Source organism: Thunnus thynnus, chromosome 16 (assembly GCF_963924715.1).
Source record: "Thunnus thynnus chromosome 16, fThuThy2.1, whole genome shotgun sequence".
Taxonomy (NCBI): Eukaryota; Metazoa; Chordata; class Actinopteri; order Scombriformes; family Scombridae; genus Thunnus; species Thunnus thynnus.
This window is the reverse complement of record NC_089532.1, coordinates 17,001,080-17,028,425: the sequence shown is the minus strand read 5'-3', so window position 1 is coordinate 17,028,425 and position 27,346 is coordinate 17,001,080. Positions and strand designations below refer to the sequence as shown.

Sequence of the window (27,346 nt, the reverse complement as noted above, 5' to 3'; positions counted from 1 at the left end):
CTGTTGTTCTGGAGCCATAAGTGGAGGAAGCAGACACACGCATTTCGCTGAAAACAAGCAGCGGTGTTATTCCAGTGATTCTGCTTTAATCAGATCGACTGGAGCATCTTATTCTCTTTACCTCTTTTTTTTTTTTTTTTTTTTTTTTCTTTTTATTCCACCCTCTCCTGCTGCTTCTCCAGTCCCCTCATGTCACCCAATAGCTCCTCCTGTACCATTCCCACCACCGAAGCAGTTGCTATTCAGCCCACATCAGATGGTGCCGAAGAAAGAGCCATTGTCCCGGCTGGTTTTACCCCGCTCTTATCTATTGATTGGAAAGCCGAGAGGGGAAAATAACAGGTATTGATTACCACACTGGGTGAAGTTGCTGGGCAGGACGTCTGGAGGGGTAAGAAAAGACGGCATTCTTCACCCTCCGCTGCCCCGCTGCTGTCAGAACAGCCTCGGCCGCCACTCCACATATCCCGTCCCCTTTCACCCTGTCACTACCCCCCCCCCTTCTGCCTCCCTCCCTCCCTCCCTCACCTCGCCTTCTTTCTTGAATTGCCAAGGTGCCTCCCCCCACTCCTTTCTCTCTCTCACTGTTTTATACCGATTTTTATCTCTTGCTTGTGAAATGTATAGCCAAGCGCAGCAGCAGGCTCTGAACAGAAGCTCTGGCCTTTCACACACTCCCAGAGCCGCGGTGTCTGCCTCACCTTTCGCCTTCAACCAACCCCTCCGGTCTCAAGTGAAGTCACCGGCCCTGGATTCAGTTTCTAGCTTTCATGGTTTGTTGGGGGAGTTTTTTTTTTTTTTTGCATTTTTTTTCTTCCCTCTCTTGTTGCTTTCCTTGAACTGTTTTTTTCTCTCTCTCTCTTTAAAGATATGTTTTTGGGCTTTTTTTTTTTTTTGCCTTTATTCGACAATTGACAGTGGAGAGGCAGGCAGGAAGCGGGGGGGGGGGGGAGAGAGGGTTATGACATGCAACAGGGGTCCCCAGGCGGATTTGAACCAGGGACGTTGCGGTTATATGGCATGCACTGTAACCATTCGGCTATCACGGCGCTCCACTTTCCTTGAACTCTTCTTACTTTTTTTTCCCCATCCATTTTGTTGATTTGTTTTGTACAAGTGCTCCAGAGCTTTTAAGAGATGCATGATAGAATATTTCCCTGGAAGCACAGGCTCCATTAAACTCCTTCCTCTCTTCTGTTAGAGGTCTGTCTGCTCTTGTACGGTCTGCTGAGCTAACACAGTGCTGCTGAGTAGGAGGAAGCATTCTCCAGCTTCTATCTGTCTCTCTGCCTGTTATCCTTTGTGTAAATACTGCATATTGAAGACACATTCACTCAGATCAGTGTTTATCTTAGTAATAAATCACTACAGTCTGGCAGTGTGCAAAAGCCTTTTGATGCACAAGACATTTTTGCACTCGGTTGCAGATTAAGGACCAAATCCTTTTATTAGTAGATGTTTACAGTGTTGTTTGAGTAACCATGTGTTGTACTGGGTAGACGGTGTTGCGTGCATTATCAAGTTGTTCTCATTGCGGTTGGCTAAGTTCCAGGTGTTCGCTATTGGAGCGGCTGTCATCAACCGAGCCCAGCCTTTATTGACATGTTTGCAATGGCTAGAAAGACCCAAAGCGCTCTGTTCTGGAGAAAAATGGCATGTACACATCATTACAAATCCACAGGTGTTCTGCAAAAGAGAAAATAAATGAGGAGAGAGGTGCCAGCACATCTGAACATTGCTGGCAGCCTTTGTAGTCTTTAATTTTTTTTTTTTTCCTCTTTCATTTGCATTCTGACATTTCATACCATACTTTCCTCCACGGATGCCTGCACGTCAGATCAACAGTTCTTTAACCCGCTCGCAAAGGTTTCGTAAAAACGTCTATATTTAGTCTGAATCACAAGAATGCCTCTTATTGAATGCGCCCCTTTCTCTTAAAATAATCCATCACCAAATTGAGCAAAGAAAAACAGAGCTAATTCTGTGAGTCGCCAGGCCTCCTCCTCCTCTTCCTGCGTTATGAAAGATTCCATTCACACATGGAGCTCGGCTATAATAAGGAGCCCGTACCAACGCTGCAAGACGGGAAAGCCCATATGGTCATGTGTATCATTTTCCATTTACAAAGCAGCTAACAATTCAAACAATTTGAGTAAACACTCACCAGTTTGTCATAAATCTGGCAGATTCCCATTCATCACAGCCTCTGTAGAGGACCATAATGCTTAGTTCAGCAACTAGGAGACAGACTGCGAAGCACTGGAGCTAAAACAGCAGAGAAAAGTGCAGCAACAGTACATTTTTCTCCAGTGTGGTGTGATTACATGTTGCATTTGGATGTCTTGAACTGTGTATCTAAGAATCAAGCAGATAAGGCAATATTTCCCGTTTTTCTCCCGATTTTTTTTTTTTTTCGCCACAGACGGCCTCTGTGCGGTTGCAGAGCTTTCAACTCCAAGGTTAAGAGAACCTGTCCTTGAGAGGGGAGGAGGTGGAGAAGGCGGAGGAGAGTCGCTATTGAAGAAAGGATCGCGGTCATGCACACAGCACAAACACTTATTAAGTTATTCAGACGTTGTCCTTGATTTCAGCACCTCTTCACGCCTTGTTTTTCAAAAGGACTTCAAAAGGTTTTTTTTTTTTAAGAGCGGAGATGGAGGGAGGAAATAATTTGTTGCACATTCCATGCACTTCCAAGAACCAGCCGAACCCTTTGAGTTTATTAAGCCAAAAAGCTGAGGAGCTGGAATGGTCCTGAATAACAAACGTTCAAGATCATGTACACCTCTATCACGATTATGCCTGAAACTACCTACAGAATATAGTGACGTTGATGAAAATGCCAATAAAATAAAAGTAAATACCAGTCACACAACAAAATGAAACAGCTTGTTCAAAGGAATAATCTTAGCTCGACATTTATTTGGTTTATTGTTGGGAGTCAGATGAGAAGATTGATACTACTCCCCACTAATAAACAGTTTATATCTGGTGCTGGTACGCAACCAGATATAACCTTTGGACGGCCCGGCTATCTGGACAGAGCCAGGCTAGATGGTGAGCTACGCTAACCATCTAGCCCGGCTGTAGCTTTATATTTAGAGCAAAGACATGAGATCATCTCATCTAACTCTCTGCAAGAAAGTGAATATGTGTGTTTCCCCAACTGCCAGTTTGTTTAAAATACATCACTTTGCTAATCTAGCCAAAATTTGACTGTATCACGAACATAAACGCCTCCTGACCTTACAAGAAAAACACTAAAAGGAACTTGAACAGCTAAAATTAAACAAGGATCCTCCTCTAGAAGGCGAGGGTTGAGCGTACAAGAAGAGTCTTAATACTCCGAAAATCAACACTCAAGAAGTTTTCCGTTCTTAAGAATATAAAAAAGAAAATATAGGATGGACACGCTGCAAACCTCAAATTCTCAAGAAAATTTCCTTTCAGCTCTCAGGAAGCTTTGTTTGACAGAAGCAGTGCCGATGCAGGGTCAATGTGTTTTGGCACCTCGCTTCAAGTAAACTTTTGACATGAATCAGGCATTGTCAGTTCCCTCCATTACTCCAAAAGGGAACACATGATTGAGTGGCTTACGGGACCATAAATCCCATAAGGAGATAAATGAAGCCTATTTGTTTGAGATTTGACAGAAATGTATTTATGTTTTTACAAGGCGGATCGACTCAGTCCATATGAAGCACCAAAGCCAGTGCTGTTCGAATGTTTGCGGTCCTAAAGCGGAGACTGCAGAGGAGAAACTGAACAGTGAGCGCCTCTGTTCTGCTTTCCTGGTAGCCGAGGAGTGAGATACGGGCCAGCTGACAACAGCCAAAAAGACTGCGGTCACGTTTTCTCCACAGACATAAACAATGACACTTCCAATTTCCTGTGCATGCAGTGGACCAGGAAAGGCCATCCACAGAGAGGAAGGAAAACTCTTGAGTGTGTGTTCATGCATGGTTGAGAAAGACATAGAAACAAAAAAAAAACAAAAAAAAAGGAAAGGGGCTTTTATTGGGTTGCGCTCACAAGTTTCACTTTTTTTCCACTTAGTTTTTGTGGCGTGATACAGTATAAATCTTTTTTTTTTCTTTTTTCTTTTTGAGTCACTTAGAAAATACGAGTGCGTCCAGCTTTGATACCGTCAGAGATTTAGTGACCCAGCAGACCAGATGTTGTACCTGCAGCTGAGATACATCTGTCGGCAATGTGATGAATAAAACGGCCAGATGGAGTTACCTGTGTCACCTTCCCCCCTTCTGCAGCCCCATCAGTATAATGAAGTTCTTGTTTACCATATGTGTGAAATGCACCACAGGAATGTGCCTCCGTGTGTGTGTGTGTGTGTGTGTTTGAGCATGTGTGTATGTGTTGGGAGAGGCCATGTGTACTTACCCTCCCCATTGTTTTTACTGCTACCAGACCGGCCATTTGTTCTGCAGCACAGACTGAGCTCTGTGTACTTTTGAGGGCTGTTGCAGCTATAGGGTTTAGTTGCATTTCTAACCCCCTCTTTCACTCCCCCCAATCTCCTGTTTCTCTTCGTAGTCTAGTCTGCTCAGTAATTCAGGGTTTTGTTTAGTTTTTGGTTGTAGGAGGGTGGAGGGGGGGGGAGGTTAGTTCATGCCTGGTGCTGTGCGAGCAGCGGCGCAGGCTCCCTAACACCATCACAGGGTGTTTCGGCCCGCTCCACTTCACCAGATCTGAAGGAGCAGACCTGAGCCAATTAAGAGCAAGGGAGAACAGGCTGCTGTCCGTCTCACCGCGACCCGCCCCCCTCATCGCTTTGATCTCTTGCACGCTACGCAAAACCAGAGCCAGAACACTTTACCCTTTCTGTGCAGGCAGTGAACGACGGGGCTTGTCCAATTATTACAATCTGGTTTCAATATCTCTGAGTAATCAGACAAAAAGATGACAAATTACCTCTATCTCATTCCATCTGCACATAAACTGGCTGTTTTTAGAGCTATTTAGTCAAGGAAATTCAGATATTTTATTTCATTAGCTGTCTGTGGCAATGCCGCTTGGTTAGTAAATCCATTAAATTTAGTGGCTAAGATTATGTTTTTGACATTTGTTGGATATGAAGGAGGATTGTCTCTTATACCTACAGTACACAAAAGCTAAAACTGACAATATCTTCTTTGCAGTTTATCTATTTATTGCCCGAGCAGTTTTTTTTTTTTTTTGCATTTGTATGCATCACAAATTTTTCCATACAACTTCATAAGTAAGGTGAGTTTCCACAGCTTAAGAGCTATTAACCCACATAGAAGTCTGCTGGATATCTCTGGACAGTTTTATGTATCGTGGTCTAGATCAGTGGTTCCCAGCCTGGAGGGTCTGGAGCTTTCGATTATATGACATCTTATTCGTGGAAATGTAGATGTTCAAATTTCCGTGACAGCTCCCCTGGGCACATTAAGAACTAAATTTTAGATTTAGGATCCAGAACGGCTATTGAATGGAGCTTGTGGTGAGATTGTCTTGCCAAATAGAAAAAAAAACACATAATTTGTGGCAGAATGTTGTTTTTTTTTCTTTTTAGGAATTTGGAATTTAGGAATTTTTTTATGTTTCACTTCTAACAATCATTGAAAAATAAAAAAATCTGAGAAGGAACAATGATATCTTGTTGAACTGGTCACATCTGGAAGACGTGTTCAACGTGTGGACAAGGGGTCACAAGTAAACATAGCTTTGTTTTAAGGGGTCATAGGTCAAAAAGGTTTGGAATAACTGGTGTAGATGATGTGTCATTGTCTGTTCGATCATTACAAGAATAACAGAGTGGGGAATTCCTGCCTACTTTCTATGTTTTTTGGCTTGCAGATATGCTTACAGATATGTAGCACCATGTAATAAATATCATCAGCCCATTTTCAATGTTATCGTTGGCTGCAGATTCAACCACATGATTTGCTTTCGAAAACCATATTAGGGTTTTGAGAAACTGGTTTCATAAAATTTACGGTTAATTTCTATGTGTGTGTGTGTTTGTGTGTCCTCAGGACCTCCGCGGGTGTCTGAGAAGGTTGCTCACAGACAGACGGCCCGGCTCGGGAGTGCCATCAAGCTGCCGTGCCCAGTGGAAGGAGACCCTCCTCCCCTCATAATGTGGACCAAAGACGGGCGCAACATCCACAGCGGCTGGATCCGTTTCCGTATCCTCCGCATGGGACTGAAGATCAAGGAGGTGGAGGCAGACGACACGGGCACCTACATCTGTAAAGCCACCAACGGCTTTGGCAGCGTCAACATCAACTACACCCTCATCGTCATCAGTAAGCTATATATAGATAGATATATATTTATAACCTGCTACTCCATGAGGTGTCTGAGATGAGCTCATCGAGGGCAATAAAATGCATCACTCTTGTTAAAAATCTACGTTTAATTTAGCTTTTATAAAACATGAAGTCACCTGTCTGGTAATTATAACCAGAGACCAAAGCAGTGAGTCGGTCCAGATCTGTACTCTCGGATCACATCATCATTCGCAGCGTCGTTTCAAAGCCATATTTGTAACATTTCCCTGCGGTCAAAAATCTCAGCAGAGTTCAAATGTTAAAATACAGCATCACTCCCAGAGGTCGAGGTCTAAAACAAGAGGATTTATGGAGGTTTAGTGGTGGATCTTCCCATCTATTGTATGTGTTACAGCCCCTACCTCTCTCTACCCAAAGTCAACAGCGGCACGGGATATTGTTTCATACTACTTCATCCTCTGTGACTCAATTGGATCTCAAGCTCTTCCTTTTCCTTAGGCTACTCTCAGTGGAGGCAGGAGCTCCGCGGCTCCGAAGGAACACATTCAGTGTAATAGCGCCGGTTTGTCTTCAGACTCTGGCACAGCTCTTGAATGGGGCCTAGAGGATTAAGTCTGACCAAGCTGTTCGAGTTGTGTTCCCCGCGTGTGTATTTGTGCATGTGCTTACAGTGCATTTCCTCTGCGCTAGAGCAGAGCATGATGAATGAGCGGAGTGGAGCGTGAAGGCTGTGTTTAGTCTAATTACTCTAAGATGCCTAATTAGGGCCAGAGTATGCGTTCTCCCTCGCAGGAGGAGCTGCAGCCTGGTCTTGTGACAGCCGTGCTTCAGAGGAACAGCCCCATAATCAGGCAGATGTGAAAAACACAGAGCACTTCAGAAAACGGAGCTTGTTGTCATAAAGCGTGCTCATGAGTCGGGAATAGATCGGACCAAAGTTTATTTTAGAGTCTCCCTCAATATGAAGTTGCCGGTGAGTTCAAAGAGAGGGTGTCTGCTGATTGTGCTAAAATGAACGGTTGGAGATCGAGGCTGAGAGCCAGCTATAATGTCAAGGTTCATACTACAGTTGTGCTATATACTGTTGTATCAAAGTCAGACGCGGGTATGTCTGTGTCTGCGCCGCACTCAAAGGGCATTCTGAGTTGAACGCATTCAGAATCAATCATGTGACGGATAACCAGCATTGTGTCTTTTTTTTTTTTGTTTGTTTCAAGGTCCTGTTGATTGGATGCTGTCACAATCTTTGGTATGTTTTGTATCTGATGTGATGGAGTACGTCAACTTAATGTTTTTTCCACTGCGGAGAGTAAATGTTGAGTCTTTCAAGTGGGGGACTTAAACAAAACTTGGAGTCGATGTGAATAGAGATCAGTCACAGTCCAAAAGGAAGCAGAGTATTTCTGACATTTTAATCAAAACAGAAAAAAGAGGAAAGAGAAAAGATTTTTTGAGGGGGGCATTTTTGTGTTTTTATTGATTTTTAAATAAAAGGTTGTCACAGCAGTGAGTAGATCTTTACGTCACATACACATTACAATACATGGTGTAGGAAACAAAGGGATTAAATAAACTAGCAAAGAAAAATTAAGTTGAAACATTTGAAATAGCTGAGGTTTTAGCTGACACGGCAGTTGAAATACAAATAGTGACAGAAGTTTAGATGGCCGTGCTGTAAGAAGTCGAGGTTTCAGTTGACGTTCAAGCACTGAAAGGAGTTGAAACGTCAGTCGAAGTGGAAGTTGTGAAAGAAATCAGTGCGAATTCAAGAGTATAAACTGAGAGAAAATGGCAGTTGAAGCGTCAGCTGAAAAGAAAAATGTCTAGAAGAAGCAAAAAATTACGAGAATATGGGTTTGCGTCCTTGAGGGCGAGCACATTAATAAATAGAAGAAGCATTTGCAAAACTGAAAGACCCAGACCACAATTAAAAATAAAGATTAGCTACGGTTGAAACAGAATACACATAAATAAATACAATCTTCCAAACTACCTTTTAATCTACTGAGCATTTGTCCAACATTTCCATATCTGGAGTCTCTGCTGTTTTGCAATGCCTCAAATGAACTCTGAGGGCTGTAATCATACCAACATAATAGCTGAAACTTCACATTTTAATATATTTTAGATACTGAAAAAGATGGTTCAGGGAAATATGTGAAGACCTAATAACTATCTCTGCTGAATGTACCTGGTGGTGTTGTGATTTATTATTTCATACAAACCATGAGGATTGAAATTAGCTCACAGTTTTGGCTGCGATATTCTTAGAGGGTTTTGTAAGCTGAGAAAGCACTTGCGCAAACATAAGCAAATATAAATAAAAGGGAAAAAACTTTCCCTGACCGCTGTGCTCTGTAAATGCCTTAACGCCTTATTTTTTTTAAAATGTAAGTATTTGTCTCTGCAGCAGAGCCAAATACTGAGCATGTATTGGATTTATCTTTGGATTTAAATATTGGTTCAGAGTTGGGAGGTAAAGAATGATCATTGTGATAAATTAAATCCAACACACACACACAGACACACACACACACACACACAATTAGTCTTAGTGATAGATAACAACTTTCTCCCTGCGGTGTGTTTATGTGACAGGTCATTTGTCTGGTTTGGTTCTGCTTCTGCTGCAGTGTGACTGAGTGAGAACGAAACCTTGAATGAAAACAGTTTTAAGACTGCTGCGATGAAGCTGGCAGGGATTGTCGTGACAATCAGTTCAACCTGACTGCATGTGTTGCTCCACTCCCACAGCGTGATTACGTTAGGAAAAAATACCTTTGGAAGTTCAATCATAAGTCTTTCTCGGAAGCATATTTCCGTGAGATTTTTATCAGGAGTGTGTTTTTGCCCTTTATGGAGTTACCTAGAGACTTCCTGGCCTGACTCTTAATCCTGATCTGGTTTGTTCCATTTCCTACGGGTCCTCTGGTGGTGGTGAGTGCGTGACAAACTGACTCTATATGCTCAGTGGCCAGTCTTCATCTCACAAGAACTCCCCCCTCCTCACAAGTTCCTGCTCTCTTGTCCGTCATCCCATTAGACACTGGCAGGCCATCACCACAGCGTTTGTTTTTATAGATAATTGTTCCATCAGGGGTGAACTGCATTCTGGGTGCCTTTTTCACTGCAAAGATTAGGGGGCCTCTTCAGCCAAATAGTCTGCAATTATCCTGAGCAACACTTTCCATTAACGTTGAATCGGCTAATTGTTAGCCATTTTAATTCAGTTGCATGCAGTTAAGTGTGGTGACCTGCTGGGAGGCCCACCACACTACTCTGAAAGGTCAGAGAAAAGAGAGATTATTTATTTGAAACACTGTAAATGAGGAGTAGCTTCCAGCGTAGCTCTACATACAGTATCCATCATGTCAGTTTATTATTTTTACTGGATCACAGAACCAAAAAGTCCAAGAGGCAACTGCAGTCAGTTATAGCGCCAGTCAGGGGAGAAGGGTCGACAAAATCCTGGCAGCTGTTCAAGTTCAAGGCCCAACGTGGAGAGCATAACTTTTTAAACATCGCCTGGGAGCTGGAGTGGGGAGAGGCGAGCCCCAGCAGAGAAGCCAAGACAGTAAGATAAAGAGACAGCGAAGACATGGAGTGAGATTGGAAGTGAGAGGGTGAGGGGTTTGCAGGGTGATGTAAGGAGGGGAGAGGGGTGGGGGGGGTTCCTCAGTGGCTGGAGAGATATCCCTCTTCCCATCTGCCAGCGGACAGCCTGTCCTCCCTGAGCTATCTGAAGAATCTGGTCAGTCAGTGCAACATGGCGCCTCCTCAATCCCTCCAGCTGGCTGTTTGGGCCCTGTTTGGGGTGGTCTCCTGACAACTGGCCCCATCACCTCCCAGCTCCCCCTACCAGGATAGACCGATGCATACAGCAACCTCTCCATCCTCAGCTGCTCGGGCTACAGCAGGCTACATATTAGCATTAACATGGGATTGTCATATTAACATTTACAGGGTTGGATTTGAATGTTTATGTCTGCACAGATAATATATTACAGGGCTAATACAGGACTGGCAGCACTGATTATTTTTACATGAATATGTTGGCTCTTGAGGCACATTTTTCATTTCACTCCTCTCCTGAGACGCGGTCAGGCCAACTGTTGGATAAACTGACCCGCGTGTGACTGATCACATGTGGTAGCTGTTTGGAGATTTCCAGAGTGTGATGCAAGGCCACTGCGCATAACTTTCCCTGGACATTACAATGTCCCCATCAACATCTGGAGCTCATTGTGACCCCAAATCATCAGGCCTTTTCCTGCGATTCAGCTGGCACGGGAGGCCAGCAGGGAGAGTGTGTAGTGACCTGTTTCCTGTGGCTGGATTTTGTGAATGAAGTGGGAGGGGATGGCGTCAGACCCTAAATACTGTAGCCAGACCATGAATGGATTCAAGTTGTACGGAAGAAAGCTGATTGCATTCACACAGTTTGATAGTTTGACTGTGAGCATTTACTTGCATCATCGTGCACTCGAATCCTGACTCCTCTAATGGAGTTTTGATTTCATACAGTACGTAAAGTCTAAGGATTTTCATTTGATCACCGATTCCATAATAAGTTGCAGCTTTTACACATTTTCCAGTACACAAGAAGGAGGCTTCTCATATATTCCAAGGCCTCTCAGACGCTCCTTATTTACCGATTATTTTATATTTCGATCTTCCTAAAATAACAATCATAAGGCAGCCTACCTCGCCCTTGTCTGCAGTCTAAAGAGCCAACATTGTGTAAAGACAATAGTGGCAAGGGATAGCATTTACAAGACAGACGTATAAAGGGCGCCATTGTTCCCCAGAATTGCCAAAAAGTAGAGAGGAAATAGATTCAGGAAAAAAAAAAAGTCAAAAAGAAAACCCCGGCAGTGTGGGACCATGTTCTGTTTGGATTGGGAGGTTCAGGAACCGGGAGGAATGTGGAGAGCCCAAGTGAGCAACAGAGAAATATTTCTTCCCGTGGAGGTTGTTTTTTAAAGGAATGGGTTATTATAGTTGGCCAGTTAAACCCCTTCAAATAGCCATGACATCATGGCTGGGCTTGGTGCTGCAGGGGACAAACAAAGGAGGGCTTGTACCCAGAGAACCCTAGAGAGCTTTGAGGGTTTTGGGGGGACTCGCAAGGAGGCAGAACGAGGGGGGTTAAAAGTCACATCTGGCCTCTTTACCTGACCCAATCAAACCCTGAGAGGGAATCAAATGTGCCAAAGTGCATCTAGACAAATTTGATGTGAGGCTGCAATGAACTTGAAATGAAAAAGAGGTACGCAAGGTACAGTACAGAACTTGATGGTAGATTTGACTTTTGCACACAGTTAACTTGGTTTTTATATGTTTGTACATTGCAATTTAATGTGATACACTGTTATGTGAAGAGATGCCTCAGTAGTATCTTCTAATATCCTCAAACAGCAGCCCTTCTTTAATAATCATCTTCTTAATGTCTGTTTCTGGACAGAGTGGCAGCTCTTGGCACGGAACCCGATCTGCTCCGTTTATTCATCAATGCTTAACTCGAAAAGTCGATAGGCATCACAAACCGTCGATTAGGTTTCACTCATTATATTTTCTCTAAGCCCCCTCTTAGCTCCGCTGCATGATGTCAGCCAATGACATAAACTCCACAGCTGTCTCCTGGAACAGGGCTTATGAAAACTGATCATATTACTTCCAAATGCTACAGCGTATGACCTGAGCATGCACCCCACTCAGAGGAGCCTATCTATAAATGCTCAATTTACGCAGATAGAGCCAAGAACACTTCGCTAAAGCTGTTTGGTGTTGTGTCGCGGTCATAAGTGACACTGTCAAAAGTTAAGAATGGAAAGTTAATACAGGCTTCAGAAGCAGCAGAATACCTACAACATCGTAGTGTAATCCTTCCTTGAAATTGCCGCATGAGCTGAGAAATACATCTGTAGTCATTTGAAAAGCATGCAGCTAATAATAAATTACTACTGTATGACACTTCAGATTAAATAAATGTCTAGGTGAAGTACAGGGTCACATTACACAACTATCATCTAGTTTTTTGTGGAAACAGTTCAATAGTTTAACTCAATGTCTAAATACTAGCTTTTTTAGTACTTGAATTGCAGTTTTAAGCTCTGGAAAAAGCTCATAGGTGAACCTTAAGATTATAATGTCTTTTATTATGAGTATTATGGAAATTTAATATCTGATCTGCAAGTTGTGAAAAAAAAACAACCCCAAAACACAAAAAGTTGTTCTCTGAAATCACTGATTGACTCTTTGATATGGACACATATCTTTGTACAAGTCAACCTTAATGGTAAATGGACTTCACTTATATGGCACCTTTCTAGTCTTCTGACCACTCAAAGCACTTGACACTGCATGCTAACATTCACCCGTTCACACACACATTCATACACCGAGGGGCTGCCATGCAAGGTGCCAACCTGCTCATTGGGAGGAGAATCTAATTTATTCACACACACTCACACAGCAATGGAGCAATTTGGGATTCAGTATCTTGCCCAAGGACACTTCGACATGCCGACTGGAGGAGCCATGGATCAAACCACTGGTCTTACGATTAGTGGATGACCCGCTTTACCTCCAGAGCTACAGTCCCCTTATATAAACTCTACCACTCTCTTGATAATTTCTAAGACCTCTAACTTCTGCAATTCTATCATTTTTACACTGGTTTGTGTTCCGTGCTGCAAGATTTCTTGATGTTTTAGACCAATTATTGTCCTGCTGTGTCAACAGATGACTCAGGTTCTGATAAGACTGGACCCGGGGCCGCTGACGGAACAGAGTCTGAGCTGGGCACTGATGGCTTGTCCGAAAAACTCGGTAAGTCTACTGTCATGCAACCCGTAGTAAATAAAAAGGAGGGTAAACTGTCAGCTGGAGTCAGTCTTCATAAATTATGTTTTTACGTAATTGATGAAATGTTCCAGTTTTCACACGATTTCCATGTTCCTCGGTTCACAGTGCGTCCCCGCTTCACTCAGCCCGCTAAGATGAGGAAGAGGGTGATAGCCCGTCCCGTGGGCAGCTCGGTGCGTCTCAAATGCACGGCCAGCGGGACTCCTCGACCGGACATCGTGTGGCTGAAGGACGACCAGCCGCTGTCAGAGCAGAAGGTCGGCGAGGGCCGCCAGAAGAAGTGGACCCTAAGTCTGAAGAACTTGACGCCAGAGCACAGTGGCAGATACACCTGCAGGGTCTCCAATCGAGCGGGGGAAATCAACGCCACGTACAAAGTTGAGGTCATACGTGAGTATCCCACCAAATATGTTCACCTGGAAATATTAACGCTAAGAGATGAGGTAAAGCAAATTCATTTAAGTGATTACTGATGTTTGTTCAAATTTACTTCTTCATTACAGGAGATGAAAATAGTTCACATTCACACAGTGTAATCACTGTAATAGTGGATGTGATTTGGGGGAAGAACTTTAACCTTTAAAAAATCTTCTCTCTGATGTACCTACTCCTGACTTCTGATTGCGATCAGCAGGTCTTATTCATATCCCCGCTGCATGGATGAATGTGCTTGTGTAATCATGTGAGAAGGGGGATGGGGTTGGGGTGGGGAGGGGGACTTGTGCCCTGGTGTTTGCACAGGGGGAAAGAGAGAGAGAGAGAGAGGGAGAGAGAGAGAGAGAGAGGCTGTTCAACTCAGAGACCCTCCACCCAATCTGGAGCTGATTAAAGCCCAGCTGTCTGCCAGACCCACTGCTCCCCCCCCACCCCCACCCCCCACCTCCCCCCTCCGTCCCATGAGAAATGTGTGCTGTACAACCAGGAGCAAAGAAAGAGAGGAAACTAATCACACATACTTCTTGTGTTACATGTGGTATTCCTCCCTCTCTGTCAATTATAAGTCCTAAGCCCGAGGCTAATAACAGTATGGACAACTAAGACCCCCTCTATCCACAGAAGGCCTGTCATGTCAAAAGGTGTGTGTGTGTGTTGACAGTGTTTCTGTGTGTGTGTGTGTGTGTGTGTGTGTGTGTGTGCGTGCGCAGAGAGGACAAACTCCAAGCCTATTTTGACCGGCACTCACCCGGTCAACACGACGGTGGACTACGGAGGCACCACGTCGTTCCAGTGCAAAGTGAGGAGTGACGTTAAGCCGGTCATTCAGTGGCTCAAACGCGTGGAGACTAACGAGGAGAGCCGCTACAACTCCACCATCGAGGTGGGAGACCACCGGTTCGTGGTGCTGCCCACGGGGGAGGTGTGGTCACGACCCGACGGCTCCTACCTCAACAAGCTGCTCATTACCCGCGCCAAGGAGGAGGATGCTGGCATGTACATCTGCTTAGGCGCCAACACCATGGGCTACAGCTTCCGCAGCGCCTTCCTCACTGTGCTGCCAGGTGAGGCCTGTCTGTTAACTGTGTATCAGTCTCACAGCAGCAGGCAGCGTCACAAAAACGTGCTGCGGAGTGACAGATTAGCAGCTCGGACAAACATCTGTGGCATCAGTTTGTAGATTCTATGTCGGTTGTTTAAGAATTCATGGAAGTGCACAGTAACATCAGAGGAATGTGGAATGAAAATGAGACTATATATGTCAGTAAAAAGTACTTATGAAGAAGAAACTATTAAACTAAACTATTTTATGCTGTTATGGGACAGCTGACAATTGAGAGATGACAAGAAATGAAACTGGGGGACATTGTGGTTCCTGGTTGGCGCCTTAACCCCAAGACCACCTAAGCACCCGTCTATTAGCTTTTGATATGGTTCAGACATGTTTTAATCTTCACCAAATAATTAAAAACCTGTCTCATTCACCAAGCTGCTCTAAATAATCCTTTTACCAAAGCATTACTGTTTTTCTGTATGTATTAGTTGTTTGAGTGGACAGTAAATTAATCAGCAACAATTTTGGTAATTGATTAATCCATGAAATTCCCTGAAAACCAATTGTCTGCTTTTTATGTTGAACGATGGACTCTTACATGAACACAATGTTCTGCCAAATGCAAAACTGTTTTGTTATTTCACATTTCTTCACCAGTCAAGATTCAGCAACATTTGAATCAAAATGTGATGACAGTTGTGGGTTTTTTGCCAGTACTGTAAATCAAATCTTGTTTAAACCACTTCCACACAGGCCTGATGAAGCAGATCAGATGAGTTTTCAAGAGCTACAGTCTTAATAATAATGACAACTAAAGATGTTTTTTTTTTTTTTTTCAAAGTTGCCTATTTAGTCATGAACATTCAACGTCAGATATACTTAACATTTGAAACCAAGTTTTTAGGGGCTTTAAGTCAGTTATTAAGGAAAAAATGTCTGCTTTTCTGGCTGTAAAGCTTTCTTTGGGCTTCATCGGACAAAACAAGCATTTTTCCACAATTTTTTGACATTTTAACTGACTAAACAATTAAATTGATTAATCAGAAAAGCCCTAAAGTACTTAACCTTTGCAATAAAACGAAACGTGGTAGCATTTAAGAGTTGGAAACTTGTTTTGATCTTTCTTTTTTTTTTGGCCCCGTCTTTTTTTGCAGACACAAAGCCTCCCATCACGCCCATATTTTCGCCAGCCTCCAGCTCCCTCCCCTGGCCTGTCATCATTGGCATCCCTGCTGGAATAGTGTTCATCTTTGGCACGGTGCTGCTCTGGTTCTGCCAGAGTAGAAAGCACTGTCCTCCTCCCAGCGCTCCGGCCGCAGCCGCGCAGGTGCTGCAGAGCTCCCACCGGCTGCCGTACCGAGAGCGGGACAGGGCCTACATGGCTCCGTCGTCCAGCTCCTCCAGCCCGGAGAAAGACTGCATGAGCTCCATGAACTATGAGGAGTACCTGGCGCAGCAGCAGCTCCTCCTCAGCCAAGCAGGACCTACCATCCCTCCAAAAATCTACCCCAAAATCTACACTGACATTCACACACACACTCACTCCCACGTGGACGGGAAAGTACATCAGCATCAACACATTCATTTTCAGTGTTAGCCCCGTTAGTGCCAAATATCCCCCACTGACTGACTGACTGACTGACTGCTCCGGTATCTCAGAGGGACAACGAGCTGCGGACTGAACAGCAGCTCCTGAGTGACGTTCACCTGGCATTACTCTTTAAAACTGTCAGACTCTTCTCATAGCTGGACTTTGTTGGGAGACACAACATGTGAAAAAAAAAACAGCGGCCAGTGATATACACCACATGTTACTACATCCAAACGTCCACATTTGGTGCTTTTTTTTTTTTCTTTTTTCTATTAAACCTGTCAGATTCTCACACCACTAAAAAAAAAAAAAAATCCATTAATCCTTGTTGTGCACTTAATACAAAAAGGACAAGGAATTCTGCAGCGTGTGAGTAAAATTGCAGCTATTCAGGTTTTCCTCAGCAGTTCACTTTTGGATTTTCCTACTTGAGGCGTTGCTGAAACGTGGAGGGGAGATTTTTTTTTACCTTCCACTGAAACAGCTTGTCGGAGCGCAGAGGGCTCTGCAACGCTCTGCCTGGCAATGAAGATGAAAATGGTACTCAAGATTTACAAAAGGGCTGGTTTTATGCTCCTACTCAGGTAGTCCTTTTGTTTGTCAAAGATGCATAATGTTTGAAATGCTGACCACTATCCTTTACATTACCTTTCTCCATCCCTCACTTTTGTTCTCCGTTAGTACAGATATAAAATAGACTGGTAAGTTTCATAAAGCCTTTTTTTTTAAGGCATGCAAACCTTGCCTGAGACTGCAAGGGATGGAAGAATTATGTTTCAGTGTTAACTGAATAACTGGTCTTCATCGTTTTATCTCTTTAAGTAGGTTCCCAACACTAGTCAGTAGCACGTTGAGATGCAGTAAATGTTTTCCAACCAGCAGAGGTCTGTTAGACCGCCACCTTTATCCAACAACAGTTAATGAAGCTGTAGTCATTTATAATCAAATTGAGTCATGAATATTTAATTTATTTTGTTTAAAAAAATGTATCAAAAGTTTATTTTTCAGAGTAAGGCGTTTTACATATCTATGTAATGTTATTAAAGTATACTTTTGTTGTCGTGTATAGTACATTTTGAGTATTTTGTCACCCAGTTTAATCACATTTAGTTCAAGCCATTATTTTTAGGTATTTCTGTATGCAATTGGTTATATTTGACAATCTTGTATGTTGTACTCTGTTCAAGGCTCAAAAACTAAATCATCTAAAGTTTGGTGGTTTGGTAGTTTGATTAAATGAACTGAAAGGAATGCTTCACGCAGATTAATGTATTTACTCTTTCACACGGGACACATTTGAATAAGCTGTGGACACTGATTAAGGCGTAAAAGTGCTTGTGAATAAGTTGCCTTCAGAGACAGTTAGCTGTCCAAACATGAGAGCTGCTGGGAGGCTCCGGGTACAGACAGGTCAGCTTTCTTCCTTTGAGCGAGTCGAAGCGTCTGCTGAGGGTGACACAGAGGGCAGCCAGCAGAGGGGCAGAAGTTGGTGGGATGAATGACTGAATAGATAGCGTACAGACACAAGAGCAGTCTCACAGTCCTTTTTAGATGAGTGATGGCCCCTGCAAGACTACACCGAATGACCAGCATCTTTTCCTCCGTTTAAGTGAATCAGCCCCCTCCCCTCCCCCTGGTCCGCACTACCACCTCATTCAACTCCAATCTAGGTAGGATTTCCTTTCACCATTTAGGAAGTGCATTGTCCTGCTCTGGGAGTGATGTGACAAGACCCTGTGATTGCTCAGGAAAGAAGGGGCGCATTGTATCAGGTGAGCTCTTGTTTTGTTGTAAGCATCGCAGGATGAGGATGAGCTCTGGCTCCAGACAGGTGAGGGGAGAATACATTTAATAGCTTGTGTGTTTGAAGTAGATTTTTTACAAAGAATTAAACTTTTTATGAGCTACACACAGCAATGCTAGTTTCATATCCATAAATAATTCTTTAAATCCAAAACGCAGATATGAAGACTGTAAACACTATGAATGTAAACACTGCCCTCTAGTGGTTTCACACACTAAGTAATCATGCAGAAACTCAAAAAACAAGACAGCAGTGGCTCAGCTTGGTGTGTAATAATAATAATAATAATACCAAAAATTCACTACAACTAGTAAATTATCTTTATTAACCTTTTTACAGTATTATAAGAACATTTATAAAAGACAAACACAACATACTACACACAAAAAAATCTGGACACCAACAATTAAAGAAAATCAAAAACAGTATTTACAACTGAGCTCAACCCTTCTGGACTTTGGTGATGAGTTCGTCACAAAGTTTGGTGAGCTCTTCAGCCTCTTTCTCCTGTAAAAATAAATAAAATAAGAAAAACGTGAAGATGATGTGTGATATCTTACTTTAAAAAGACCATCTAGTTCACATTTCCACTCACCTTCTGGTCCAGACTCTTCTCCAGTGACTGTACCTTCAGCTGCTCCCGGCGCAGCTGGGCTTGAAGTGCAGATACCTCGGCCTTGTACCCTGACCGCACCGAGGCAATTTCCTCATTCGCACTGAGGATGAACAATAAATCACAGTCAGTCAATGCACATCTTTCAAGGTTTTATGCAACTTACACAGTAGAGTCTAGTGTTTCTTACTGGCCAATTTTCTCCTCAGCGTGGGCTTTGAGGGTCTGGTAGCGCTGCTCCTCCTTTTTGATCCTTGCCAGGTAGTCCTGAGCACAACCTTTAAGGGTCTCTTCATTCTGGGGGAAATCACACAACACAATTAACCATACAAACCTCCGCAGCTTTCTTGAAATCATGTAAGACATGTCAAGGATTTATGGTTTATGACAGCGTTCATGTTTCCATCAATTCTGACCTTTTTGTAACCCTCAACCACATCCTTGTACTTCTCCAGTCTTTTGAAAAGATCAGAGAAAGATCTCTCCATGGTGTTCAGGTCACTGGACACTTGCTCCTTCTCCAGCAGAGCCTCCTTGAGCTTCGTCTGAGCCACCTCCCTCTCCTTCTCTTGATCATCTGAACAATGCCAGAAAATTAGGAAACCATTTTTAAAAAAGGAGACCTATTATGCTTTTCCTTATTTTCAGTCATGTCATATATCTATCTATCTGTCTATAAAAATAATTTTACAGTGTTGGATGTTCATATCAAACATGGTCAAAGTTTCAAATAATGAGGTGAACGTATATAGAAGTAATCCCCACCTTCTTAAACATCATATTCAAGGACTTTTCAGTCCCAATTCCCTCAAATTCAAGGACCCCACACATAGTTTGAGACATGGATCAAGGTTAATTACTGTTACAACAGTTTTTATAATGAGAACTAGCAGGCTTCACAGAAGCTCACAGACTATGTGGTCTCTAACACAGCAAAACAATATTATATTCTTGCACAAAATATAAAAATTCAAGCACTTTCAATGACCCATATCTATTTCAAATTCAAACTTTCAAGGATTTCAAGGACCTGTGGGAACCCAGAATCCCTGTGAGTAAAAAGCTCAGGCTTCAGACTGCTCTGAACGCTTGGTTTCAAATGTTGTTGTTTTTTCTACTTTCAAAATGAGCCGACATCAACTGGTGACGGATCTGTCATCTGCTCCACTAACATTATGGCGTTTTTCCATTGTTTTGGGGGTTGTCGCACTGAACCATGACTCGAGTCGAGTTAACTGACCCGCTGAACAAAAAGCTCCAATATATCTCCAGATCTTGTATCAGCTGTTTTTTAGCGCCGCTAAGGAAACTCTGCTAATTTGTTTATGAACACATTTTATTTCCTATAAATTCTAACAATAAAAGTCTCTTGTTTTTTAGTCATTTAAAAGCTTTTATTATGAAGCAGTTAAGCTGGGAATGTTGGGTTTTCATCTGCAGTAACTTAACATGACTCTGATATGGCTGCACCTCTGCAGGCTTCCAGAAAGCTAACCAATCAGAACAGAGTGGGCTCATTGGCCATTGGGAGGCTGAACTGAGGGGCTGCATAAAGGGCCGATATAAGATAAATAAAGAGTTTTTTGAACTGTGAATAATGCAAAGCTACTCTAGTGGAGTCCCAGAATAAAAATACAGAGCTGGAAATGAGCATAATAGGTTCCCTTTAATTAATCACCATTGTATCAACAATCCTAAAGAGTGTAACATGTTTATATTTTATTAACTTACCTGTCATTTTAGCAATAACAAGCTCAAATTCTGCAATTATTTTCCTGTGTGGTAAAAACAAAAAAGATGTTAGCTGTCTGAAAACACTCATATTATGTAAAACCATAAATTATATAAAACTGAGAAAGTCTAAATCAAAGCATTGCTCACCTCATTTCTTGACCATCGCCAAGTAACTTGTTATACTTTGCACACCACTGATCCTCTTTCACCTTTGCCTGTTTGAGAAAATACACACTTGAATTAGATACATTTATTGGAGTGTCATTCAGAAAAGCAACAAGCTATAAGTAAATAGTCAGGGTCTTTCCCAATTTAACCTTTTGCTTAAAAAAAACAGGAACATTTTGTTTTTCAAACTTGGGGGTTTGTCTAATCGTGTTTCAAAATCTAAAAATCAACAACGAACCATTAGGCAACAACAGCTTCCTTGAGTTGTTTAACAAATGACTCTCAATGGACAACAATTTTGGAAAGATTAGCAACATTCCTGATGATTGCATTCGCTACTGAATTGGGAACTGTGCCTACTGTGTTTTTTGCCATAATAATCAAACAATTGATACCTTTATAAACTAATTTCTTAGTTTTGCCAATGATTTTGTAGAAACAAGATTCAGCTGCCACTGACTCTTTTCTCCTATTAAATAAGTTTAATAGTTTACTTGATATTAGGTGCATGTTTAGTCAACAATGCACAGAGCTGCAGTTAAATCAGATTATGTTCTTACTCTAAATTGCTGCTGGGTTTAAAACTATACTATCAACAAGGTCTAATGTTGTTATTTTAGCCTGTACAAATCCGAAAAAAGTGACTTTGAATGAAAAAACAGTCTGAAACTACGTGTGTTAACTGTCAAATCACAAAAATTGAACGGGACGTACCTCTGCCTGGACCCTGGCAATGGCTGCATCCATGTCTTTCTGACTGTACTTCAGCACCTCAATGATGGCGTCCTCTGTGTTTACTGGCTGGGGGAAAGGTGGAACGAGGCTCTCAAGTATTTGAGGAGTCTAGATGAAAGTTAACAGCGTAAATACATGACATTAGGAGATGTAACAAGGAAGCATTGGCACTTTTCCAACGTAGCAAACACTGAGTTTCAGATTCAGTCATTGGTGGCAGTTCAAGAATGACTTACTGATTCTGTAGCAACATCAAACAGTTTGAAATCATTTTGAGGCCCTTTTGTCGTCTCTTTTTCTGCCATCTTTGGAGGTTCAGGTCTGAATTGGAGAGAGAGAAAAAAAAACCTGGTTAGATTCAGACAAATTGTTTCTTTTGTACAGAAAACAAATTCAGCTGTAACATCCAGTGACAATGGTGATCAGAGTAACTGAAAACAGAAAAACATCATACTGTGAAAGAAGGGAAGCAGGGCGAGCGACGAGGTTCTGAACAGCTGGGCCTGCGGATTTCTTCGGGCTCTCTCTCAGAAGGGGGTCAAATTTAAGGTACAGGGATTGCTTCCTCAGTGCTGACTCCTTGAACTGGTGACAAAAAAGTCAATTTAAAAACTTTTAGGTCATGCATTAACAATCAAAGAGTTATTTAAGTTACATGAAGTAAATACTCACATTGCAGGACCCAAACTGTTCAAGGTAGTCGATTTGTCCGTCAAAGTCATTGGCCATGACTAGAAATAAAGATCATACATCAAAATGAGCTTTCCTTTTAATGACGCTTTACAAAGTATACAATTTGACTACACAGATCAAAGCATTTCCTCAATAGAAAAGTAATTTCTATGAAATCACAGACACACAGGTGAGTTGGGTAAACCTTGTGTTTCTAAAAACTCCAGATTCAGATATCCTTGTTAAGCCAGACAATCTAAAGCTAATGCAAACATTTACTTACACATAGTTCCAGGAACAAACTCCTCATTGAATTCTGACAGACCAGGCTGAGACGTCTGCTCAGGTTCAGGAAGACTCTGCACAGTTTGTACAGGTTCAGGTTGAAATCCCTTGTCATGGTCAGGCGCAGCCTTTTGTTCAGCATTCTGTCATTCCATAATAACAGAAAATATTTTATGTTGAAAAAACAAACAAACAAACAAAAAAAACCCTCAAATGAAAGTGAAATGGAAAAATGTATTAAGATTTCTATCAAACTGAATAACTTCTCTTACAGTTCCAGTGTTGGATTCAGCAATTGGCATGCTCTCCTCAGCACTAAAGAGAAAAGCATACAAATTTGAGGTGAGATGCATTATTAGGTTTGGCAAGTAGTTGGTACGCTCAGAAAAAACGTTAACATACCATGACGTAGCTTCCTTCTCCACAGGCGTATCCGTTTGCTTTAGAGTAGCAGTTTCCATGGGCACAGGGCCAGATTTCTTGCTGGATTTCGGAGAGTTGTTTATGACTGACTTTGTGCCGAAGGGATTGACGTTTACGTCATCAAACTTTTCAATGTCAAATGAGTAAGACCCTTTGGGAGCCATAACGTCAGCAACATCGCTAGCAACAGGCTTCTCTGGAATTTCTTTCTGTGTTTTGATGTCAGAAGCTGGCTTTCCCTCTTTGGATTTTGAAGGTGGCCTTTTGCCAAATTTCTTAGGTGGTGGTTTCCGTTTAACCTCATTCCCATCATCAAAATTGAACTCGAGTTTGATTGGACCTTCCTTGTTTGGGGAAGCAGCTGGCTGGGCCATGGATTCAGCTGCTGGAGGGTTAGCATCAGAGGAAATCAGGGCCACTGCATCTTTGGGTTTCACCTCAGGCTGAACAGGTGTCTCTTGGGCCACCTGAGGTACGTCAACAATATCTGCAGATTTATTTTCCTTAATCTGCGTCTTCTCAGTAGGTGGGTTATCATCCGGTACCTTTCTCCCGAGGACAGGGGAATTCTGGATTTTAGACCCACCGGTTTGGAAAGGATTAATTGCATCAATGTTGTCAAAATCAAAGTTATAGGAACTTTTAGGTGGCAGTGGAGTTTCTTCCACAAAACTGCCTGAAGCTTTGTCTTGATCAACACTTGAGGACATTTTAGCTGGTTGTTTCTCATCAGGTGTGGCAGTGCATGAATCCAGTTCCTCGACTGCGGGCACCTTCACCACTGTGACCACACTGCTCTCTGTGGAGCTGATGTCGGCAGAGATGTCAGCCAGTGAGTTTTCCACGGAGGGGGTGAAGGGAAGTGTCTCATCGAGTGCTGATTCTACTTTGGTGGGCTCTTCCAAGATATTCTCTTGTTTTCCATTTTGAGACTCATTTTGATCTGTGGTAGGGTTTTCAACAGCAGACCTTGGTGGAGAGAGAACCATCTTATTAGATCCCTGAAATGGATTAATAGCGTCAAGGTTGTCAAAATCCAACTGGTAGCCTTTGCTTTGTATTGGCATTTCGTCATCAGGATAGGATGACAGTTCTGTAAGGAAAAAAAAGAAAAAAGATTAATTTTTCTGACTGCAGAAAAATTCAAGGGAACTAACTTGTTATGTTGGATGAATTACCTTGTTTGGGCCCATCAGATTTCTCAAGGGTATCTTGTGGCAAAGTGCTACAAAAACAAAAACAGACTTGGTCACCTAAATTGAAATGTAAACTGATCACAGGGATGTTGTTATATGAGTAACATTGCTTACTTTGTTTTATCCAAATTTAAGCACTCCATTGCTTTTGTACATTCGTCCATACTTGTCATCTTGAAAGACTTTGAGGGAGACAGGATTCTTTTAGTCACGGGGTCTCTTCTTGGAGTCTGAAAACAAACCTACACACACACACACACGCACACAAATAATTGGTCAGTATAGGAAATGTTAACTGAATACAAAATTAATATGAAAGAAAGAACTATTAGAATGTCTGAAAGTATCCTTTCTGTATCTCTGTCAACCCACACAGGGTTTCTCAGTTATTTTGACTGACTAAAAATCAGATTAAAGTTAGGCAGAACTACAGAAGACCAAAGAAAACTAAACAAACTGATTCTGTACCTTCGCCCCTTTTGGCACAGTCTTGCTGGGCAAGTTCTCTGTCTGACGCAGGATGGAGGGCCTTCCAGTTGGCTGATCCAGGGCAAAAATATCGTTAATTGAGGTGTTGTGCTTTCCTCCAGGGCAGACCCCACGATTCTCATCATTCACATCAACAGAGCTCATCCTGTACAAACACAGAGAGACATACTGTAACTTACAGAGCTGGGACGACCCGGCTACCCTCAGAGGGTGGTGTCATCGTAAAAGCTGCACCCAGCTGATAAGACACTTCTTGGTTGTGGGTTTTACTGATGTGTGCACAGAGAAAGATGATACATAGAGTTAACACCAGAATCGAGATGCATGTGACCGTACCATGTACTTGTGTTGGTTAATCTTAGTTGCCTTTTGAAGGAGAGTAATTATATGCACATCATGTACAGTAAGTGCCATGCTATTAGAAAGCAGCATCAATGAAAAAAAAAAAAAAAACAACTTATGCCTGCACACTTCTACTCCAAGCCACAAAATGTTAAATCAGGATTTTGATCCAACTCCAATCTTCGTCAGGTCAAAATGATTTATTCTGCGTCGCCTATAATTTTCACTGGCACTTCTCTATAAGGAAGGCTCTTGTGGTCAAAGGGCTAAAAGCAGAGAGAAGTGACTCCTTTTCAAAAAGTGAACCATGGCTACTTGATGTTTAAAAACTACAGAGAAGCTGCAGCCAGAAACAGTAACAATGTGTGTCTAGAAGTAGGCTACTTACTCTGGCTAAAGACCAAGTGTTCAAATATCAAATCAAAATGCAGTGGTTGAGGATTGAGGCCACCTGATCTATCAACTCTGAATAAGACAGTCACAGCATTGTTACTGACATGCCCTTAAGGCAGTGAATCACTTGGACTGGGAATGTCTGGTGTGATTTCCAACTCTCTTCCTATTAATTTGGCCAAAGTTTACTTTAAGATTTTGGAGGCTTTAGATTATTTTGGAGGTTATAAATACAATTGGCGGTAGGATCAACGATGAATTTCATTTGGAGTAGCAATTCTGTCGGTAATGACAAACTTTTGAATTATTGTCCTAATACCAGTTCTCAAGTTCAGGTCTAAATTTGCTAGTAATGTCGGCCAGTAACAAAACACAAGAACAGACTGATGAATCCCAAAACATCCCCTCACAGCTTGTGCGCAGATGCAGTTTGTGAATAACATTTTCCGTTGTCTTGATGTCACGAGACGAATTGTGCCAACGTTTCGCTGATACCGATAGAGTTAAACATCAAATAATACATCATCAGACGATATCTGGACAATTAAACAATGCTTTAACCTTGCCAGCTGGATGAGAAATAAACGCTAACCCTTCTCTTGAATTTAACGTTAAGTTGGAATAACTTAACGTTAACGTTAACTTAACCAACTTAGCCATTTGTCACAGATGCCACAACCAATTTTGACACGTAATTTAGACTAAAAGCTTTTAAGGCAACGAACGTTAGCGTTAAAACAGTAATTAAACAATTATTTTAGCTTAGCAAACCTATCCAGAAAGTAACCAAACGTTAACGTTAGTGGAGAAAACAAAACACGTTTTGCGAACAGATGACGAAAACAATCGTTACGTGGCGAAAGTGAACAAACACAAGTATTATTTAAAACTCTTTATTCACCACCTACCTCAAAATAACAGATGAAACTGGCAGAGATTTCAAGTCTTCAGTAGAAGCATGCAACTTCAGGGAGGTCGAGTAAGTTAATGTGCATTTGAAACACCCTCGCCTTCTGTTGGTAATAACCGTTAGGAATTTAAAAGTCTTGAAACTCACCAATAAAATCGCCAGAAACATTCAAAGCACACGCGCTTCCTGGTTAAGTAGCCAATCATGTTTAAGAGCGGATATGAGCCAACCGACGAATGCGCTCAGAAGAGCAGCGTCAAAGATAGTACGGATGACAAGATACTACTTTGACAACGGCAGCAGCTAAACAAAAACCTCAGTGGCTTTAGTGTGTAAATCCAAAATCTGTTGGCTAAATTTGTGTACTACAGTAATGGCATTTAAATGGCATCAAGGGCATAAACCACACAACGTACCGCATTTATGGCAGATTTCTGAATGACAATCAGACAATTTCACTCCGCTTATGCGCGAAAAATTGGGGATGCGTTCCATGTTCACATTCAAAATGTACTAAACATTTATAAATTCAAAGATAAGAAACTGATATCCATATTAAATACACAGACGAAATCGAAAGTAGGGACACTGTAGTGTTGTAAGTCTGCCAGAAAGAAAGAATGAAAGAAAGAAAGAAGGAAAGAAAGAAAGCGAAGTGGTGCGTGTGTTGAGGAGATTTCTCTCGCTGTTTTTATGCTTTGTTTACACCAAAGAATGGTCACCATGGATATTTGCTGACACTGATCTCAGTTTGAAAACCAAAACACATTTAAATTTATTGCTTCAAACCTTCAAAGAGACAAAAACAGGAAGTTTATTACAGCATCTGTTTTGAGTTTGTATCTTTTTTCTCATAATACTCGTTACAATAGTATTTTTTTCTTTGTATTCTTTTATTAAAGTGACTTTATGGTTTATAAGTCAGGCACTGTCTAGCCAGTCTTGTGTGCAACAAACATCAAACAAACTTTTTGGGCAGCTGTTGAAACCTGAAATACCTCTAATTTTGGCCATCAATTTTGTCCTTGATTAACCCCACTTAGTTTTAACATTTTAGCTTTACAAATTAGTGATACGCTGTTAAATGCATATAAATAAACCCCTACAATCAACTATTTCACTGTTTGACAGCCTTTTTTGCCATTTACTAACAGCATATACTGACTTTATTGCTCTTACATTGGCTCAAGCTTCTTTGTCTTTTCATGTGATGCGTGAATTATTTGAAATTACACTCAAAATTCTAATGCACAGGCTAGTAAAGTTTAGAGGAAAGTAGAGGGGTGTCAGAAATAGAAATATGGGACAAACAACATAATTGAATGTGAAATATAAAGCCACGCCACCCTGCTCCAGTAGG

At 41.9% G+C, this 27,346-nt stretch overlaps 2 protein-coding genes across 2 annotated transcripts in view; one reads left to right on the top strand and one right to left on the bottom strand.

Moving 5' to 3' along the window:
* LOC137199339 (fibroblast growth factor receptor-like 1) overlaps positions 1-17,463 on the top strand; it is a 29,301-nt gene extending 11,838 nt beyond the window's left edge. The window contains exons 3-7 of the mRNA XM_067613569.1: positions 6,018-6,290; positions 13,020-13,106; positions 13,248-13,532; positions 14,288-14,641; positions 15,786-17,463. Of these exons, the coding sequence (XP_067469670.1) occupies positions 6,018-6,290; positions 13,020-13,106; positions 13,248-13,532; positions 14,288-14,641; positions 15,786-16,228 (1,442 nt within the window). The 3' untranslated portion in view covers positions 16,229-17,463. The remainder of the gene's footprint in view (positions 1-6,017; positions 6,291-13,019; positions 13,107-13,247; positions 13,533-14,287; positions 14,642-15,785) is intronic.
* Positions 17,464-18,323: 860 nt separating this feature from the next.
* On the bottom strand, positions 18,324-26,169 carry tacc3 (transforming, acidic coiled-coil containing protein 3). Its single transcript, XM_067613568.1, has 17 exons — positions 25,985-26,169; positions 24,321-24,486; positions 23,967-24,094; positions 23,835-23,881; positions 22,636-23,749; positions 22,506-22,548; positions 22,232-22,376; positions 21,949-22,007; positions 21,731-21,861; positions 21,513-21,597; positions 21,256-21,384; positions 20,521-20,588; positions 20,371-20,414; positions 19,056-19,216; positions 18,830-18,936; positions 18,622-18,742; positions 18,324-18,533 (listed from the first exon to the last, which is right to left on the bottom strand). The coding sequence occupies exons 1-17, from the start codon at positions 26,152-26,154 to the stop codon at positions 18,468-18,470; spliced, it is 2,784 nt and encodes a 927-aa protein (XP_067469669.1). The 5' UTR covers positions 26,155-26,169; the 3' UTR covers positions 18,324-18,467.
* Positions 26,170-27,346: the final 1,177 nt, after the last annotated feature.